Genomic DNA, 18,948 nt, shown 5'->3' on the forward strand with positions numbered 1-18,948 from the left:
GATCCAATGTTTTTGAATATATGTATACGTTGTGAAATCGTATTCCGTTTAAATTGGTTAATAAAGTGAAAATTAAATTCGTTTTTCCGCAGCCGGAAGGACCCACACGTATCGTATTAGGTAGAAGCGCTCCGTGTCTGTGTTTTTGATCCGATGTAGACGGGTCCACGTTTTCAACTTTCAGTTTTATTTCTTGTTTGATGAACTTCATTATAAATAACTGAGCAACGATGATAAATCAATCAGTACACAATGTCACTCGCTCGAAGAAGCAACAAGAATAAAGGCGCTGGCCTTATCAACACACTTATAAAAAAATTACCAATCGAGCTTCACGTACCTGGTATTATATATATAAACCTTATAATATTTTATACAATAATCATTTTATACTTTAGGTTATCAATACTGTGGACCTGGAACAAATTTAAAAAAACGATTAGCTCGTGGTGACAAAGGTATAAACCTTCTGGACTCTGCTTGTAGAGAACATGACATTGCGTACGAACATAGCAACTCTATCGCAGATCGTAACAAAGCCGATTATATATTAGAACAGCGAGCCTGGGATAGATTCAAGTCAAAAGATTCGAGTTTAAAAGAAAAAGCTGTGGCTTGGGGTGTGACTACTGCCATGAAAACTAAACGTAAAATAGGTGGAGGTTGTGGGTTTAAAGCAGCACTTAAAGCGACTAAAAACGTTATAAAGAAAAATGTCGGTGAAAAAAATTTGATGAAATTGACTAAAAAATGTGTAGCCGTCGCGCGAAAAACATTCAAAACTAAGAAGACTAAAGTTCCATGAACAATAAATATTCCGAAAAAAGGCGGTGTTCTGCCACTCATTCCGATTTTCGCCGGGTTGTCAGCTCTGGGAGCCCTGACTGGTGGCGTAGCCAACGTTGTAAAAATGGTCAATGAATTTAATAGAAACACTCCATCCCATTTGGGCAAAGGACTATATCTCACACCGTATAAAGGCAACTCATACAAAATAGAAACACCACATAAAAGTGGTGGGGGTGTAAAAGCGAAAAAAAACTAATATCTACGTTACCCAGTAGAGCGTTGTACGATTTCGAACTTATAAAAATCGCTCGTTTAATGAAAATACCTCATTTCGTCGGCGTGTTTACCAGAGATAGGTTATCTACACGTCCTAAACGATAAGAATCAGCGATTATTAACTTGGATACGGAAAACGGTACAGGAACGCATTGGGTAGCGTATAAAGAAATCGGAAAAAAAGTCGAATATTACGACAGTTTTGAGAATTTACCTCCACCATTAGAAGTACAACAATATTTTCACGGATGTGACATACATTTCAATTACAGCAGAGAACAGAAATATAATACCACAAACTGTGGACACTTGTGTTTAAAGTTTTTATCATGTTCACATTAACGTTAAACGGAAACTCTAGTGAGTTGTCATGCGAGATCTTTCCACCGTTGGAAGTAGAAAATACTGCACAGATTTGTCTTTTGAGTTTACAGACAAATAATTCTATACCAAACATAGAACCTGGTTGCAATACTATTGCCTTCCGTAATTTCATCAATGAAAATGAGTACGTAATTATACCTACGGGGACGTATGAGTTGGATCAGTTAGAGTCTATTATACAAAAAATGATGCCCGGCTATGTCAGTATGTTTGAATTAAAAGCAAACAGCAGAACATTAAAGTGTGTGATATCGTGCAGCCATGATGTTGATTTAGGGGTCGATAATAGCATAGCGAAATTGCAAGGTTTTAGAAATGTACGATACACTACTGGTGATACTCATGAATCTGAAAATATTGTCAACATAATGAAAATAAACTGTATAAAAGTAGAGTGTAACTTAATCACCGGCTCATTCTGCGACGGAGCACCGAGCCAGATCATACACGAGCTTTATCCTACTGTACCTGCAGGATATAAGATCGTTGAGGTACCTAGGCATTCAGTTTTCTACGGACTAAACACGACTTCAATAACTAAAGTAAATATAGTGCTAAAAGATCAAAACGATTGTCTAATTAATCTGCGCGGTGAACCGATAACAATTCGTTTACAAATTACGCGCGGATATGGCGCTCAAATTTAATATAAAAAGAGCTTCAATCAAAAAACCTATCAGTATACCACCCACCGTTAAGAAGTCTACATCGCTAGCAGCGAAGAAGTACAAACCTGTCCAAACCAAACTCACAAAAAACAATTTAAAATTTCTCCGTTCTTTACAATGATGGATGACTCATATTTAGACGTGATAGCCGACTATGTCGACGATTGTAAAATAACTCAAAAAAGTTACCATTCGTTCACACCGTATTCAAGCACCGCTCTATCATACAATGAGGAAATTAGAATTAATGTTCAAAACATGGATTCTTACACTTTACCGTGTGACAGTTATATTTTCATTGAGGGGAAAATAATTAAACCTGCCGATGCAGTTGGAGAAGTTCGATTTTCGAATAACGGACTGGCATTTTTATTCTCCGAGATGCGATATGAAATAAACGGAATAGAAATACAGAAATTGAAATCACGGGAGTTGCGTCTTGTTTGAAAGCATACTGCTCGTACACTCCAAATGACTTGAATACATTAGATAACGTGGCTTGGGACTCAGCGATGGATAGTGAAGATAATAAAAATTTTATGACCAATAATATATTTTCCGGATGTATTCCATTAAAACATGTATTCGGATTTTGTGAAGATTATAAAAAAATATTACTCAATTGCAATCAGCAACTGATTTTGAATCGCGCATCTACCGACTTTGATGCGATACATGTTGTGGGCGAAGGCGCAACCGCTGCCGTCGATAAAAATAAAAAAATTACAATTGAACTGACAAAGGTGGCTTGGAAAATGCCAATTATCAGAGTGAGTGATAAAGAAAAATTAAAGTTATTGAAAGTATTAGATTCTCGTAAAACACTATCGTGCGTGTTCAGAACCTGGCATCTATGCGAGTATCCCGTGCTCCCTAGAAACACTTCTCATTCGTGGACTGTTAAGTCTAGCAGCTTGCTCGAAAAACCAAGATTTGTGTTGTTTGGACTACAAACAGATCGGAAAAAAAATATCGAAAACGATGCTGGTCGGTTTGATCATTGTCAACTGAAAAATCTTAAGGTACACTTAAACTCTGAAGTGTATCCATATGAAGATTTAGATGGTTTTTTTTTTGCCAACTTTTGATCCGTGAACTCTAGAAGAGCTGGAGGGGATGATGGCGAGAGGTTGAAAGACGTTGGACCGTCATTCTCATCAACTGCAGGACTTGGTGGTGAAGATTCAATTTATTGAGGCGCTGTATACCACGGAGGGGGCTGTGCAAAATTGTCTGAATCAAACGATGCGGGAAGAGTGTCTATGATCGTCGTCGGTAGACTGCCAGGATCATCAATAGGCTAAACAAATAATTATTTGTTAATATATATTCATCTTAAAAATTAAATGTGAAATTTACCAATGGTTTTGTTTTCCGAGCTGGTGCCCATGTCGCCTGTGTTAAAAATTCATCGATACCACGTTCCTCGTCAGCTACCTAAATAATTATTATAATTATTAATTGTATCATTTTTTTAATTTATAAATTAAAAATTACCCTTGCTTGTGAAAGATCTTCGTGCATTGGAGACATACTCGAATATCTCGGGGGAGAAATGAGCCTCATTTCAGATTCGGTGAATAACTATAAAATAATAATTATACATTAAATATTTTTAAAAGTGATATAATTTATAGATTTACCTCTGGTTATTCCATCGTTGCGCCCATTGTTCAGCTAATTGAGATGAAGCATACATTTTGAGCTGACTGATGAGATTGACATCATTTTTTGGAATTTTTGAAATTACACTTTTGTCGTGTAAATTTTTGATAAATGCGATCATTTCTTCAGGTGTTTTCGGTGGTGAATCAACTTTGGAAAATTCGAGATTGATATAGTTTAAAAACATTTCGAATTGCTTTAAGACAGCTGGTTGTGTTATAATTGATTTTCGAACGACTGTTTCAAATATGCACCATTCCAAATATTGAAGTTGAATAAGGTCCACTCGATTCAATAGTATTCTGCACCCTTCATGAGTTTTTGATTCTATCACTAGTACGTTTTCACCACTGTACATCATAATCGATAGTTTATAAAGTTCGGTTTCCAAAAATAACATACGCTTATATTTTACTAGTTGCTCCAATACGAATGATAGTATATTGCCCATCAGTGAAAATATACGTTTTAGAAAATCCGGTATTATTTTGACATACCGCGATGAAGTTACTAAATGAACGATGACTTTGAAATTTTCAGTCGGATCGATGCCAATATGTATGAACTTACGGGCGACAAAGTCCAATGTGTATGATGTAGAATCAATCAGTTCTGCAGGCGGTGTCGGAGGAACGTACGTATAATTCTTCTTATAAATTGCTGCCATGTTTTCAATCGAACCAGCCATGTTAATAATTATTTTTGAAAATGAAAAATCACTAAAAATTTTAAAGACGGAGCGAACGTATCGTGTACAACGGTTTAAGGCAGTAGACGGACTAAACAACTGCCGGCTCTTTCAGTCAAGAGTCTCTATATAGGTGGGGACATTTTTCAATATTAATGAATTTTGCTGGAATGCAATTAGTTAGTTGAACAAGGAAATGTCTACTATAGAGTTCTAAGTATTCAGGTGCAAGCTATTAGTATTTCGATTCAAATATAAAATGGCTATTAAGAGTCTGCGACATCCTGGCGACTCGAGCGAATAAGTATGTAAAGAACGAATATTATTTCTTTATTGTAGGCATCCGAAAGAAAGTACTAATATCAGTAATTAATGTGTTACACATTTTAAATCGAAATTGCTAAGATTTCATTATAATGGGTTAACCTCGACCATATGCTATTGATATACTTGATATATTTTACATTAAACATCTAATACTATAAAATCGCAAGAAAAACAGCTGATCTATAGGGAATTCATGGAGGATCTCATGGTGGAAAAAATTAAACACCGCTCCGTTTCCCCAGTCTGCCGGACCCATCCCGTCGATTCCCTATAGCGCGGCCAATCGCGTACCTTCGCAGCGGCGGCGGTCGGTTTTTAAACGTTTTCGAAAAACGTTACGCTTTTTACGATGTTTTTCGACTTTTAGACATTTTCACATATAGTTCGTTTGTTTTAAAAGCCGCGTGGTTTGTACGCGATATCGGTCCATAGCCATCGCAATCGACGCCAGCGTAGGTCGTTATTATCGCTTTTCGTTTCGTCTTTTCAATTGCCGTTTGTGCTCTATTTGTTAAGTTTATTTCTTTTGAACCCCGCGAATATGCGGTTTGTACACTTAAAAATTCGCGTTCACGAAATGTCAGTCGGTCTTCGTTCCAGCGCACAAGTGCACAATAAATATATACTGTTTTTTTTGTTTTGTTTTTGATTCAATAAATATTGCATTATGCGTGATTGTAGACGTATTATTTGGTCCTTAATAACGTAGCTGGTATATTGCTTAACGTAAACACAATTAAATGTATTATTAAACACAAATAAATGTATTATTCAAGCATACATAATAACGGTCAGATAAGTGAATAAAATACAATTAAAGTTTAAACAGTGTGTAGAATTATGATACATAGAATTATATACGATTACATCGATGTATATCGAATATATATTGGTTTACGTCGCTCCGTAGACACACAACTTAACTGTTGAAGTTTTGACCGTGATTTGCATCCCAAACTGTGACTCGATAGGTTAGGCGTTCCCCAAACATAGGATGATAGGCAGGTCCGGGTTCGAAACCGTCGTAGCTCTCTTCGGGCGGCAACCGACTGCACCGTGTATTCTAAGGCACGGCCGCCCGTAGATTGACTTTTTTGCATTTTTTTTCACTTTATATTTCATAAATAATATAATAATATACATGTTAATTTTACATAATATGACTGTATATTATATATTATGTACCTATATGTTATTTAAATTATTAGGAATTTAACTCATATTATTTTCTTTAAATTGTCTTTATTTTTCGTAAGTTATTTCGAATGTTGTGTGATTGGGTTTTTGGAAAATACTATTTTTTCTCTTCACTTATAGAAGCTATACATACTAGACTTATTTTCTGCAGCACATTGTTCGCTATCCGACTAAGTCGGATAGCCTACCTAGCTGACGAACTTTAAAGTTAATAGATTTTGACTTGATATGACTGACTTTCTAGACACTCCAACACGGTTTTCGACTTTACACTTTTTACATAAGAAAAAGTACCGGACATGCGACGGCACATACCTACCATTCAATCCGCCGTAGACGGATTGCTCATTTTGGTTTCGTCTTAGACGGTGATGACTGACTTCCTTAACACTTGAACATGCAGGTTTTTGCATTTTTTTTTTTTTGATATAATTATATATACATTACAGGTACATATTTATATGTATTGTATTGGTTAATATAATATTATGTATCTATATGTTATTTTTTTTATGAATTATAATAAATAGGTACAATATATTATATTTGTTTGAATTTATATTGTATAGTTATAGTTTGTATTTTTCGCAAATTATTTCGTAAGTTGTGTCATAGAGTTTTCACTTATAGACGCCCATCGTCGGGTTTGCAATCCACCGCAGGTGGATTGCCTACTTGATATGCTGTAGCACATTGTCCGCGATCCGACGAATTCGGATTGCCTACCTAGGTGGCTAATTGGATGTTAATCGATTTTGACTTGAGATGACAGACTTGCTAGACAATCCAACTCGGGTTTTGACTTTACACTTTTTACATAAGAAAGAGCACCGGACATGCGACGGCACATACCACTCTATCCGCCACAGGTGGATTGCTTATTTTTGTTTTGTCTTAGATGGGTAATGACTGATTTGCTGGACACTCTAACATGCAGATTTTCGAATTAACATTTTCTTACACGTATGAAAAAAGCACCGGACATACGCTGGGGGATAGTATCATCATTGAATTGCCGGTTTTCATGGGCCATGGGAGATTTCTAGACACTGAATCTTGACTTTCAAACGTTCCCACCTTCGAAACGAGACCGCCAAAGAGCCAGGCCATATCAGAAATTCTTATCACCTTCTAATGTATAAGTGCGACATTTATAATTCAAATGTGTCTCCAAAATCGGTACTCACTTACAACTAACACGGTCAAGGGGACCAACTATTTTTTTGATTATTCACCTATCTACGCAACTAACGGGGTCCGCAATCCACCACAGGTGGATTGCATACCTGATAATATACGCTTCGCATATAGTCCGCGATCCGACGCAGTCGGATCGCCTACCTATGTGATTTTATGACTGATAGCTAGACAATCAAATAAACCTATTGACTCTACACTTTTTAACAATTTTAACAACTAAAAGCAGCGGAGAAACGGGAGATGATCCTGGAGATCGTATCTAGCCTATCCATTTACAACGTTCGTGACGGATTGCTAGACGCTCAAACTTTTAAACATTCCCGCCAAAGCGCCAAGCCTTATCTCCAATCCATATCACTAATCCTTATCACAAATAAACTTTCGTCTTACAGCCTTTGCGACTTTTATATTCCAAAATTGGTACCCACTCTCAGCGAGTTCAACTTTCCCAGAGTTTCACTTAGAGCTAGTATATATATAAAATAGTTTGTCATTAGTTTAGTCACTAAAAATGTATAGACTTAAAACTATATTAATATTTATAAATATATATATATATGTTGGTCTCATGACTGTTGTACGCACGCGCTGATGAAATATATATTATATGATAACAATGTAGACTTAAAACTATATTAATATTTATCGTGTACACTTTAACGGGTAAAATATATTAGGTTTGGAATCGACTAAGTACGGAAATATGATAACTGATAACAGTGATAACTGATAATGTATGATAACTGATTAAATGTATGTTGCACACGTGCGTGATCGGGTGGCCGTTGGTAAGGTCGGGCGGGTAAATATATATATGATAACAAATGATAACTGATTACAATAATATATGATTAGAATAACGTGTAATCAAGGTGGATATATAGAGGTGTAAACACTTCCCATCTTTTACATTATGATAGTGGGCCGAAAAAAGTACACCACTTGTAACTGCCACCAGGAGCGCTGACTACCCGATGAAGGCTCAAACACATTCAATTTTGTATGGCACATTATGCAATTTAGCATTTTATTCTAATTAATCTAATTACTAATTAGTATATTTAGTAATTACGAGGACTGTGGACTTCATGATCTAATAATTAATATTTTAAATTTTAAATAGTGTAACTTAATTTAATATGTACAATGTGTGTATATGGTACTTTTAATTCATATATTTTAATATCCAGATTGGAAAACATGTACCAGTAGTTAAGTAGTATTTTACTATTTTATATTTATATTAATTTTGATATTTTTTATTAATACATTTATCATTGGTTAATCCACTGATATGACTAAAAACTGTTTTTTCGGAATAATCTGTGTGCAAACCCCACATTGTACCTGGTAACTTAATGTTATTTGCATCAGTATGAACATTGTAGCTGAGTGGTTCAATTATATTTTTTTCTTTTATATCAGTGACCAATTCAGGATTATTAATTATTTCATTTACAGGCTGTATAGACATTTAATAAATATTATTTAAATTAATGAAGGAATGTGTTATTGTTTCATAATATTATTATACCTTACATTTAAATCACTGGGTTTATTCTTTTTGCGATTGTTTGGTACTATTGACCTTTCCATTGGAGGTTTTCGTTTTTTAATATTTTTATTGAAATAAGATGGTAAATTAAGGAAAATACATGGTATAGCGTTAGCATTTAAACTAACTCTCTTGAGCTGATGTTTTATTTCATTTCCTGCTGCATCCTCAAATATCCTATATGAAATAATATCTTCAGGAGCAAAATGGAGTTCACATACTCCATCTTTTTTGGTTAATAATCTATCTGCTCGTGGAATTTTTAAATTCCATGTATCAATCATGTTCTAAAAAGTAATGAATTATTTACCCTAATATGAACTTTTCATTGAATATACATATACATAATAATATAAATATATATTAATTATTAATTAGTATAAGAAATATCTACCTCAGGAGGATGGAATACTGAAGGCAGTTTTACTCCCTGCTGTTTGTATATTTTATTTTGTTTGGGTAACCCAGAGTTACACCCAGGTACAAAACACTTAAGAGGCATACTACAATACTCGATAAGTTACAAAAATAAGTTTCATACCACCTTTTGTACAAAAAAAGTAGGTTGTGTAGATACTTAAAAGAATGCAAAAGCCAAAAGAGGTACACTAGGATAATAATATGATGTAAATAGGTACTATTATTATACACATAAATAATTTCCATAGAGACATTGAGTAGTGAGATGGTATTTTCAATAATTCCATTATTAGAATAACTACAATATGTTTTTACAAAAATAAACATATTATGACAAGTAGTGGTACCAAATTAAGGAAATAACAAATTTACAATTAGGTAGGTACTTTAATCAATATATTTCAATATGACAATCATTACAATAAATTCATAAATTTAAATTTTTAATTATAACACAAATAGGTAGGCAACATGTCTACAACTACTCCACAAATCAATATTCCCAAAAAAAATGTGGATAATTATCAATAATTGTATAATTGAAGATAGATTTATGTTTCAAAATTATTTAATAAAAATCCATCTAAGTTATTCATTATTTAAATTAAATTGATATCTTATATTTTTATTTTTTATGGCATTACAACTTGCAAGCATTCAGCATTGTAAATCGTATTTTCGTATAGAAGTACGAACATTATGAGCCTTCATCGGGTAGTCAGCGCTCCCGGTGGCAATCACAAATGGTGTACATTTTTCAATCAATTTATAATCAGAGTGTTTACACCTCTATATATCCACCTTGCGTGTAATATATATATGTTGATAACGTGAGTGATAAAATATTAAAATATAATATGTTGATTAAATACAAGTCCACGATCGGGCGGCCGTCATTATTTTAGTTAAATTAGATAGAATACACCTCTCAAATATAAGCGAGTAAGTTACGCATCGGTGTGGTGGACGATCGGCATGCAATGGGCTCGGGTTCGAAATGCCGGTCCGGTGAATAAAATTTTTAAATTATTTTCCTCGCGCGGCGCCAGTGTTGGCTGGCGGCGGCCAATTGATATGGAGAGCGGGGTGGCGGGGTATATCGTATACGTGTGTATAGATGATCAGCCGTCTGTGTACATGGATCAGCAGAAGTGCGAAGAGCGGGGTGGCAGGGTATATCGTATACGTATGCGGCTGAGCTGGGTGCGCGAGGGGATATAATATACGTCATGAATCGGCGGTAATGATGATGAGGTGATGAGGATGAGGATGAGGATGAGGGATGAGGATGAGGGATGAGGATGAGGCTCTAGAATCCCCTTTTTCATACTACTTGCATAATGCACCAACGTCGTCCATACATTTATAAAATTAAAATTGTAGAGTTCTAAGAACTACGCTTAAAGTTTATAATAGTAGCTATTCATCATTAATTTAACACAAATGCATACTGTATAATTATTATAAAGGTTGCAGTTGAATTTTATGGTGGATTCGATGTTTACCCCCCTATATGACATAATCCTCGGGAGAAATGATAGGGTAAAAAAACTCGAAGGGTATGAGAAATACGGAGTATAAATTATAATATTGATAGGAACTTAATTGCATGGCAACAGGTAGTATAAACATGGAACCTATATACAACTATGCACGCATAACATAAATAAATTAATTGATCGATGACTGATGAGCCACCTCCCATATATAAATAGAAGTGTTTCTAAGATCCGAAAACTAATACAACATACGTGGGTCAAAGCAAACGGTGTACTAAAAGGTTGGTTAATATAGGTACCTATAATAAAGTATAATGTCAACGCACAATCGCTAAAATAATTAAGATAATAAATTTGTAGATAAGTTATTGTGTATTGCATAGATTGAGTAGTGACTGATAGTTATTATATGGATTATCAAGTATGAATTATTTTTAGGTCACACCGACACCATCTACAACGTTTTTGCGTGAACCGTTTGCCGCCCCTCTACCACCCAAAATTAGTTCACCGCCCCCCTACCACCCAAAACTAGTTCATTGCCCCTCGGTGACACTTTACCGCCCACTGGGGGGCGATATTGCCCCCGTTGAGAACCACTGATCTAATATATTATACCTCTGTAGAGAAAAGTTTATTGTTGTGATAGAACTATCACTAAAAAGGAACTAACATGACTAATCAGATTTTAGATTATAACAAATTATATCAGAACTAAATAGATTTTTTTAATTGTATTTAAAGGTTATTTCAAATACTTCTAAAAAGTATTTGAGTTTTACTCAAATACTTAACTGTTTATAGTATTTGGGAGGTATTTTAAATACTTAATTATAAAAGTATTTTTTACAACACTGGTTATTTAGTTATTACTAATATAATTTCTCAACAAATCCAATAAAATATAATAAAATAAAAAAATAAATCATTTTTTTTTTTGTTATAATCTCTAGCGAAGGTGCCTCTTTGAGGACTCAGAATTTAGCACCCCGGGGCAATTGCCACCTGTCGCCCCCCTAAATACGCCTCTAACTAGAACTGAGTACCGATTTAAACTTATGAAGATTTTTTGTTTCTTATCCATTACATCAGTCGAAGGCTATGATGATCATAGGTTTTTTTCTTGGAGTTGAATTTGTATTTGTAACACCATGATTATTGGACGATTGGGTCGCCTTTACAACTGCAGATAAAACTATCAACAGAACGAACGGAAAATCGTTTCAATCGTTAGAATGAATACCAATTTTATAATAAATATTATGTATCACTGGATTATAATTTTAATCACATATCTTATAAAATCAATAAAAAAAAATGTGTAGTATGTATGTTGTCTACATACTTTGTAAAGTATAAAATTCTGTTGATTCTCAACGTTTTCCATAAACAATAAAAACATGCAGTAGAAGATTGTTCAGGTTTCAACGAATTATTAAGATGTAGGTTTAACAGTTTGTTAATGAATACTTTTATATTTTGCCTAATACATTTAGAAAGATTCAATAATATATGCATTGTACAGCAGTAATTGGACCAAAAATTGATATTGTTAACAATGCAATTGAATAATGGTAATCATATAAAGTTAAGATATACTAGAACAAGAATTGTAAACTTGGAAATGTTGTTTAAAGTACGTACTAATGAAATAATTATTACTCAACTGAAATTATAAAATCATATACATGAAAATTCATAGTATTCTAAAATTCATATTTCTAACTTATACCTACCTATAAAAAAAAAATGTATCTAACTAATAGTAATGGTGTTTTGAACTGCAAAGGATATGAATTATATATTTATTCAAAAAAATTGCAGTTATAAAAACGTATTAAAAATTATGTATTCAATTTTGAAGGTATAAAAATTAAACTTTAATCTTCAATTAAATAATTTAAGATATCTATGCGATATTGATTTTGTCAAATTTTGTAAATATATAACTTTAACGCATATAAAAACTTGTGTCTATACAGTAAACACACACATCTGCATTGGAAAACGATTATAGTTCAATGTTCTGTTTAGAATCCAAAATGTCTTAAGCCTTGTTTACTATGGTGAAATTATAATTGTTTAGAATAAAAATACAAATAAAAAACTTGACAATAACAGAATTATTTATGACAGTCATACATCAAATATGCATAATGCACCAGCATCATCCTTCCATTAAAAAAATTAATTACAGCTAAAGTTTATGAGTAATTCTTAATTTCTACCGTATTTATTTTATACTATATAATTATAATAAAAGTTGCAGTTGAATTTCATGGATTCGTATACCCACCTATATACCTCGGTAGTAATGAAAGGGTAAAAAAACTCGAAGGGTATGAGAAATACGGAGTATAAATTATAATATTGATAGGAACTTAATTGCATGGCAACAGGTACTATAAACATGGAACCTATAGACAACTATGCACGCATAACATAAATAAATTATTTGATCGATGAGCCACCTCCCATATATAAATAGAAGTGTTTCCAAGATCCGTTTCATACGAACGGTGGAGGTTTGTACACGCGCATTCAGTGATTCGCTGTCATGATGGACATTCAGAACGAGAAGCACCATGTTTTCAACATCAGATTGGCGAATTTCATAGGATTATATCAAATTTTAGATCCCGGAACAATACGATTTCGAGGTCAAAACGTATACCAAATTTTCGTTGCGTTCTTTGTGTTGTACACGGCAGTTATATCGATGGCGTTGTTCGTCGACTGTTTGCATTTATGGACCTATAATATGTCTATGAGTTTATTGGATTGTTTTGTAGCAACAAACTCATTTTACGCGTGCTACAAGATGTGGATCGTCATTTACCATTCGAACGACATATGGGACTGTCTGTCAATCACGCGGTACGGTTTTACGTCGTTTATCAACCGGAAGCGGAATGGACATGACATACTGGATCTTTGGCGGGCGCGTTCGGTCTGGTACACCAGCTTGTTGGCCGTTTTGTATATTTCGACGTTGGTCATTTTCACATTAGGTTTTCTGGCATTCGGTAACGCTCTAATACCGATCAAAAATCACGACGGTTCGCTCGGAAATTACCGTCAGAACATTATAAATTTGTATTTTCTCTTATCTGACGAGACGTACAATGAACACTATAATACGTTTTTTGTTATCGAGGTGTGGTTCGCTGTCGCTATTTTAACATTTATCCTTGTATTTGATACACTTTTGCTGACACTGTGCTTGGCTATATGCTGTCATATGCAAATGGTCTGCGCTGCGTTCCAATCGGTCAACCACAAATCACTAAGTGACTGCTCTCATTCCTTTTCAATTGGTAAGTACGAGTTCACGTCAATAAGTTGTTTAATACATTTTTTTTGTCTTTTTTACTATGCATTTTATAGGAATAGAGGAATATTATGTTTCTATAATTATAATACTTAGAACATACATTAAAAACAAAAATCCATAGTGGACATTAGTAACATTAAGAAGTCACTTAACTGTCCAAACGGTCGCTTATTGTCTATTGGTTGTAATCATATTAAATGAAGAATAGTGTTTCAATAATTTTAAATTTTAATACAATTTACTAATATTGTTACATTGTTTTAAAATTGAGGTTCCAATATAAATTTGCAAAGCTCTTGTTATTTAAAAAAAATTATTATGATGATGAATATTTGTTTGTATTTACGAGTGTTACTAATACAACAATAGTACACCTATTAACATTTAAATTGTGATAAATATTTAAATTTTATATATTTATTGTTTTTGAATAAAATCTTATAATATAATACCTGTGCAATATTTGAGCTCCTCTCTATTCAATGCTGTATAGTGACACTTTTATTAGGACACCTTTAAAATAATGATTACTTTAAGAAATCAACACATTCCAAAAAAAATTCTTAATATATTTTTGTAAAAATTTAAAATTACATTTACATAATTATGTAGTTTTGAATTTTTGTAATGCTTTATAATATTGTGGGAGATTTTGCAGGGATTAGCTACTATAATTAACCATATTATATTAGATACAGGCTCTGTTCAGTTGGCATACGTATCAACTCATATTACTTTAATTTAATCTAAATGTATATAGTATATGTCATTGAATTAATTAATTATTCAGTAATAAATAAGTATCTAAAGTTACCACTACTGATTTAGAATCAAGTGTCCGAAACTTAACTGACTATGTCGCATGAAACTATTAGATTGTGTTGTTGGCAGATTGAGTATCTACCACCTATTCTTAGTTTTTCTAAAAAAGTTACTGTAATATGACGAAGCTTTTGAAGTTCTGAATGCACTTTTTTTTATTGACATTTAGTAACCTATTACAAAACTCATACTGAATACAATTATTTTGTTTACTTGTAGATAACAACGAAGAAAAACAAATTATATCTAAAAAACATGATTTAATATATGATGAATTAAGAAAAATTATAATGGACCATCAAGCTGTTATTAAGTAAGTGTTAATTTCATTCTTGAATTAAATTATTTTATAATTTTATGGCATTTTATGCCGGATAGTAAGATTAAACTATAGGTACTGAGGATGACAATGGTATAAAATAAAACCTCCCTTTTTAATAATAATTATCATTTAGTCGTACCTACTAGGTAAAATAAATGAAATGCATAGGTGATGTGCGTCTGCGAGATGTCACAATATTAGTATTGTTTCCATTAAAAATTCTACAAAATATTTTATTTTCCAAACTGTTTCAAAACTATAACAAGTCTAAAAGGATGTGAAATTCATATAAGCGTGTGAAAATTCACGGGAATCATACAGAAATATTGTGGCAACGAATAATTATAGTTTTTGGCAATATAATTATGGTAGTTACTTCATTTAAATATTGAAGTTGTTTTCTTAATCCATTTAAAAAAGCATTTCAATAGTTTAAAAATATAAAAAAATAGGGTTTAGTTTAGATGAGCATATTATGTACCTGTAAAGGGAGAGTTGTTGGTATTCTAGTGAAATCGAACGGTCTCATTACAATTTACAATTCTATATGATTTTACATTAATACAAAAAAATAAATAAACAAATAAGTAATAACCAACAGCTTAACAGTAAGGTCTCTTAAACAAAAGTGTAATATAATTATTTTTGAAATTTAGGCTTAAGTTACTCCTATTTAAAGTTCATGATTTTTAAGTTCATATTTTCAATAGTCAATATACTTGTACATTATGATTAAATTATAAAATCAATATATTATTTTTTTTTTTTCAAAATGTTGAATTACATTATTTTATTTTACTACGTGAATGACAGATAATTGGTATGAATTTTACTATTTTAGTTCTTACAAATTTAATATTGGTATTTTTTTTTCAGGAAATTTGAATTATTTTTAAATATATTTGAACGAGTCATGTTGTCGCACATTTTTGTTTCGTCGATTTCACTCATCATACTTTGGTTTAATTTAATAATGGTAAGACAATATGGCAATACTTAAAAATTTGATTACAATATTAATATCAATTCAATTTTTATATAGACAATAATAATATGTATGAAGAATTTAATGTAAATTTTATTATTACATTACGTTTCTCTTAAGATTGGTTCAGATTTATAATAGCTTATCTAAGTTAATAAAATATACGTTCAAGTGTATATAATATATATATTATAAATATGTTAAATTATTATTTATTACAAACTGTGCTTTTCTCTTTAGTCATAGCCATACAAAATAAATAAATGATAATTAATTCAAACAAGCTCACTTATGTTTATCACTTATGTAATTGTCAACGAAGTTATGAGATAATTAACTGGAATAAAATAATTTTAGAAAATTTTCAATGATAGTACATTAGCGATTTATGGCGATACGACAATAAAAACGATTGTGGCAATTCCTACAGTCTTGTTTCAAATATTTATGGCGTGTTATTTATTTGAAAGTGTACACAACCAAGTAAGTTTAAATGCATTACTTTTTTGTAAAATATTAATTTGATAAGAATGTTGAATGCAAGCCCCAGTTATAATAAATATTATGTATCATGTACCATTAGATGATAAATCTGATCTTATATTTTATAAAATCAGTATAAAATATGACATAGTATGTAAGTTGTCTACAAACTTTGTAAAGTACCTACAAAACTCCGTTGATTCTTCACGTTTTCCATAAACAATGAAAACACGCAATAGAAAATTTATCAATTTCAATGAATCATTAAGCTACAGGTTTAACAGTTTGTTAATGAACACTTTTATATCTTGCCATTTTGTTTAGAAAGATTCAATAGTATATGCATTGTACAGCAGTAATTGGACCGAAATGGACATGAAGTGTAAAAAATTGATATTATTAACAATGAAATTGAATAATGCTAATCAGAAAACGTTAAGGTATACGCGAACAAGAGTTGTAAATTTGGAAATGTTTTTTAAAGTACGTACTAACAAAATAATTATTACTAAACTAAAATTATAAAATCATAGTCAAATACATTATGAAATTCATATTCTAAAATAATGTTTTAACTTATACCTATATAAATAATTTTAATTTTATATAATCAAGGATCTCACCCTGCGCTACTGCTAAAAGGTTTTTACTTTTTAGCGTACCTCTTTGAGTAGACCACTCTAATCCCAACTCCTAAGGGTAGCATTAAATTTGAACTCAATGATAGAATAGTGCATATACGATGAAAAATGATTCTGAATCTTAGATTTAAAAAGTAAAATTTTTATGAATTCTCAAGTCAAAATAATTTGCTAATTTTCGTGATTTTTCCATATTATGTCAATTTTTGAACTTTAAATGCATATAAATAAAAACTGTGACTAGGGATTTTTAATTTTTTTCATCTGTCTTTGAAACAATAACCTAGGAGCCTTCTATCAAATTTTCAAGCTTTTTTAAACAACAAATAGAATTTTATTGACATTTATAGAAAAAAAAATTATTAATGTCTGTAAACAACTCAATATAAGTTGATTATAAAAAAAAAAATAATTAAAAATAATAAAAAAATAAAAAAAAACACACACATCATTGTAAAATCAATACATTCATTGCATCGCTCAGAATCTTAATTTTTCTTTTGGTTTTCACGTCGCTTTTGAAAACTACTGGGAAATTTTTGCTTTTGACCCCTCAAAGTACCAATTAGATTCACTTTCTTATCAGAAAAGTTACTGTTGAAGAAAATCCAAGCACTTTTACTGTCCTAAAAGGTGATAACAGAAAAAAATAAAAAATGGTGGGTAAATGGATGTCGCTCTGCTGTACAGTAGGTTATAAGTGGATCACTATAATGGATGGTGTTAAATTTTAATTAAATTATATAATATTGTAACGATTATCATTGTATAAGAAAAATGATTCTGAGCGAAAACGGTCAGCCAGCCTATGATATTACCAAGTATATTTGATGATATTATTGTGAAGAAAGTAATTTATAAATAACCTATTTACGTGGAGCCTTGTTTTAAATTTCAATCCTTAGCTATAAAAGTTGAACATTTTATAAATGTTTTACTACAAAATAATTATTAAATTATAAATTTGATAAATTTTTTTTTTGTTTTTCATGGTGTTTTTAAAAACTACTGGGAAATTTTTCATTTTTCTATTAGTAAAGTGACTGTTGAAGAAAATCCAAGCATTTTTACTATCTTAAAAGGTGACGAGAGACACAAAAATAAAAAAATTATAAAAAAACACACATCATTATAAAATTAATACATCATCGCTTCGATTTCTCTAAATAAACGATTTAAACATAATTTAAATTTACAACATTTTTTTGTTTATTTTGAAAGTCGAAACAAAGTCAAATAACAATAAAATATAAAACCGATATGTCATTCTCTCTAAAATATATTTCTCTATCTTTTTTGTGATGGCTGATTTTACTTTAAAATTACTTAAAAACATAGAAAAAACGATTCTGCGCAAATGCGTTTTGTCTATGTTGCGCGTGGGTCAGATAGAGAAAACAAATAGTGCGCTGACATCCTCTTAAGCCTTTTTATAAAACAATCGAATAATTTCACACAATGTTAAATTATTTGTTTATTTGACATATTATAATAGGTACCTGCAATACCTATTAACCAAATATTATTGTTATTTAGTATTTAAGTTGTATGACTGAATAATATTTCTATTTTATATCTAACAATGGGCCATTGTTACACAGTTGTATCGGTTTTAATAAATTGTATAAATTCAAAGAATGATTAATTTTTGTTCACTTTTTTTTTAATTTAAATAATTTTTTGATTATTTTAT

General features: G+C 31.6%; 2 protein-coding genes and 1 pseudogene across 2 annotated transcripts; 1 reads left to right on the forward strand and 2 right to left on the reverse strand.

Annotated features, from left to right (window-relative positions):
• Nucleotides 1–3,120: 3,120 nt before the first annotated feature.
• On the reverse strand, nt 3,121–4,470 carry LOC132942828 (uncharacterized; annotated as a pseudogene).
• Nucleotides 4,471–8,255: 3,785 nt separating this feature from the next.
• Nucleotides 8,256–9,953, reverse strand: LOC132942829 (uncharacterized). The gene is made up of 4 exons (XM_061011478.1): nt 9,144–9,953; nt 8,734–9,036; nt 8,464–8,656; nt 8,256–8,287 (listed from the first exon to the last, which is right to left on the reverse strand). The coding sequence occupies exons 1-4, from the start codon at nt 9,249–9,251 to the stop codon at nt 8,256–8,258; spliced, it is 636 nt and encodes a 211-aa protein (XP_060867461.1). The 5' UTR covers nt 9,252–9,953.
• Nucleotides 9,954–13,228: 3,275 nt separating this feature from the next.
• Nucleotides 13,229–18,740, forward strand: LOC132943490 (uncharacterized). Its single transcript, XM_061012504.1, has 5 exons — nt 13,229–13,985; nt 15,044–15,137; nt 16,023–16,122; nt 16,489–16,614; nt 16,939–18,740. The coding sequence occupies exons 1-5, from the start codon at nt 13,229–13,231 to the stop codon at nt 17,137–17,139; spliced, it is 1,278 nt and encodes a 425-aa protein (XP_060868487.1). The 3' UTR covers nt 17,140–18,740.
• The last annotated feature ends 208 nt before the right edge of the window (nt 18,741–18,948 follow it).

Source organism: Metopolophium dirhodum, chromosome 4 (assembly GCF_019925205.1).
Source record: "Metopolophium dirhodum isolate CAU chromosome 4, ASM1992520v1, whole genome shotgun sequence".
Classification (NCBI taxonomy): domain Eukaryota; kingdom Metazoa; phylum Arthropoda; class Insecta; order Hemiptera; family Aphididae; genus Metopolophium; species Metopolophium dirhodum.